We start from the raw sequence: 1,535 nt of genomic DNA, 5'->3' as shown, positions 1-1,535 counted from the left end.
CTACAAGACAGAAGAATACATAATACTTTTTCATCTTGAAATATGGAACAGATATTGCTTATTAACATGTAAAGAAAACTTGCCTTCCTTCAATATTAGAATACCTTTTGTTATCTTTGTAAACTCGAAATACTAAGTTGCTCTGCATTCTCTCAAGATACCTTTTTCTCCTGAGCCTTTATAGTGAAGCCACCAAGAGAAAAGGTAGGAAAGGGGAAAGACACCTAGTGTTTCAGTTCAGTGGAATAATTTATTATTTGCAGTTACCTTCCTCATCATGGAAATCTGCTGGAGTCCACTTATACCTTTTTTCATGCACCCAAATTACTGGGAACAGGTTAAAGTGTATGTCTCAAACAGTAGACATGTAGGTCCTTACATTCAATTCAATCATTACATTCAATTCCTTTTTCCTATAATTTTGGTTTTAAGTATAATGATTTAAGAATTAAACATTTTTTCCAGTAGCATTTTAAAACTGAATAACTCCAGCAAGTTCTGACTGCAGCTAAGCCTGAATTCTTGCCTGGTTACACGTTTTCTTCATCAATTCCTAAATACTTGAGAATAACAGTCACTAGATCAAAGGCATTTAATCTTAATCTCTGGTTTAACAAAGCAGGACACACATTCCACCAAAAAACAAATCAACACCCTTTTTTCCCCAGTGAAACTCAAAAAATCCCCAGTTCTCACTCTGGCAAATTTAAGAATCTAACACTTCAGCCTGATGGCACTGGGGATAAATTAGGACTTCCAAAAGAGACATTTCAATTCACTGTGGCATCAAGCTGACCTCTCTTATATCTGACAATTTCCCACTGCTATTGCTGTTCACAACAACAGGACACTTCCAAGACAGACTGAATCTTAAGAAACAGTTCAAGAAACCAAATGAAAACAAACCTATCCTGTTTCACTAACAGTAGGTATGAAGGTGCTTCACTGCTCGGCCTCATCTCCACATTTGTGATGCAACAGAGCAATTACAGGGCTGCAGGTTATCTGGGCTGAAATGTGTCACCATGTAAATCAAGGAGAGTCTTTATAGCCATCTATTCATATGGCAAATCAACTCTTTTCAGTTAGGGCCCTGATCAGCATGGTTCTGATAAAGCAAAGATACAATTTCCACATAATGCAGCCAAGTCCCTAACCCTGCATAACCCTTCTGAGAACAGTTAACATTTCTACTCATTTTTAGATTAGTATAGGCCATGCACAAAATCCCCCACAAAACTCATGAGGGACTTACTAGCCAACCAGACAGTCTTTCAGTGCTGTGTTTTCTTGCCGACACTTCACCACCATAAGAAAACCAGTTTCTTGACAGCATCTAGTAAATGCTGGGGAAAAAAACCAACACAAACTAAATTAAAATTAGAAAAGTGACAATTGTTAAAAAATCTTCCTGTGTGTAAGGAGGTATCAGACAGATCTGATTTATTATTATTAATATAACCACAGTTGGCCCAGAGTCTAACACTGTTTGCAAAGTCTTTGTCACTTTTTTAGCAACAAGATTTTAATTGGGA

At 36.9% G+C, this 1,535-nt stretch overlaps 1 protein-coding gene across 1 annotated transcript in view; it reads right to left on the bottom strand.

Annotated features, from left to right (window-relative positions):
* CMC1 (C-X9-C motif containing 1) overlaps positions 1–1,535 on the bottom strand; it is a 49,938-nt gene that overhangs the window by 5,578 nt on the left and 42,825 nt on the right. The window contains exon 3 of the mRNA XM_071561124.1: positions 1,256–1,346. Within this exon, the coding sequence (XP_071417225.1) occupies positions 1,256–1,346 (91 nt within the window). The remainder of the gene's footprint in view (positions 1–1,255; positions 1,347–1,535) is intronic.

The sequence above is a fragment of the Pithys albifrons genome, chromosome 7 (genome assembly GCF_047495875.1).
Source record: "Pithys albifrons albifrons isolate INPA30051 chromosome 7, PitAlb_v1, whole genome shotgun sequence".
NCBI lineage: Eukaryota > Metazoa > Chordata > Aves > Passeriformes > Thamnophilidae > Pithys > Pithys albifrons.
Note: the sequence above shows the minus strand (reverse complement) of the source record. Positions and strands in the feature narration are given on the sequence as shown.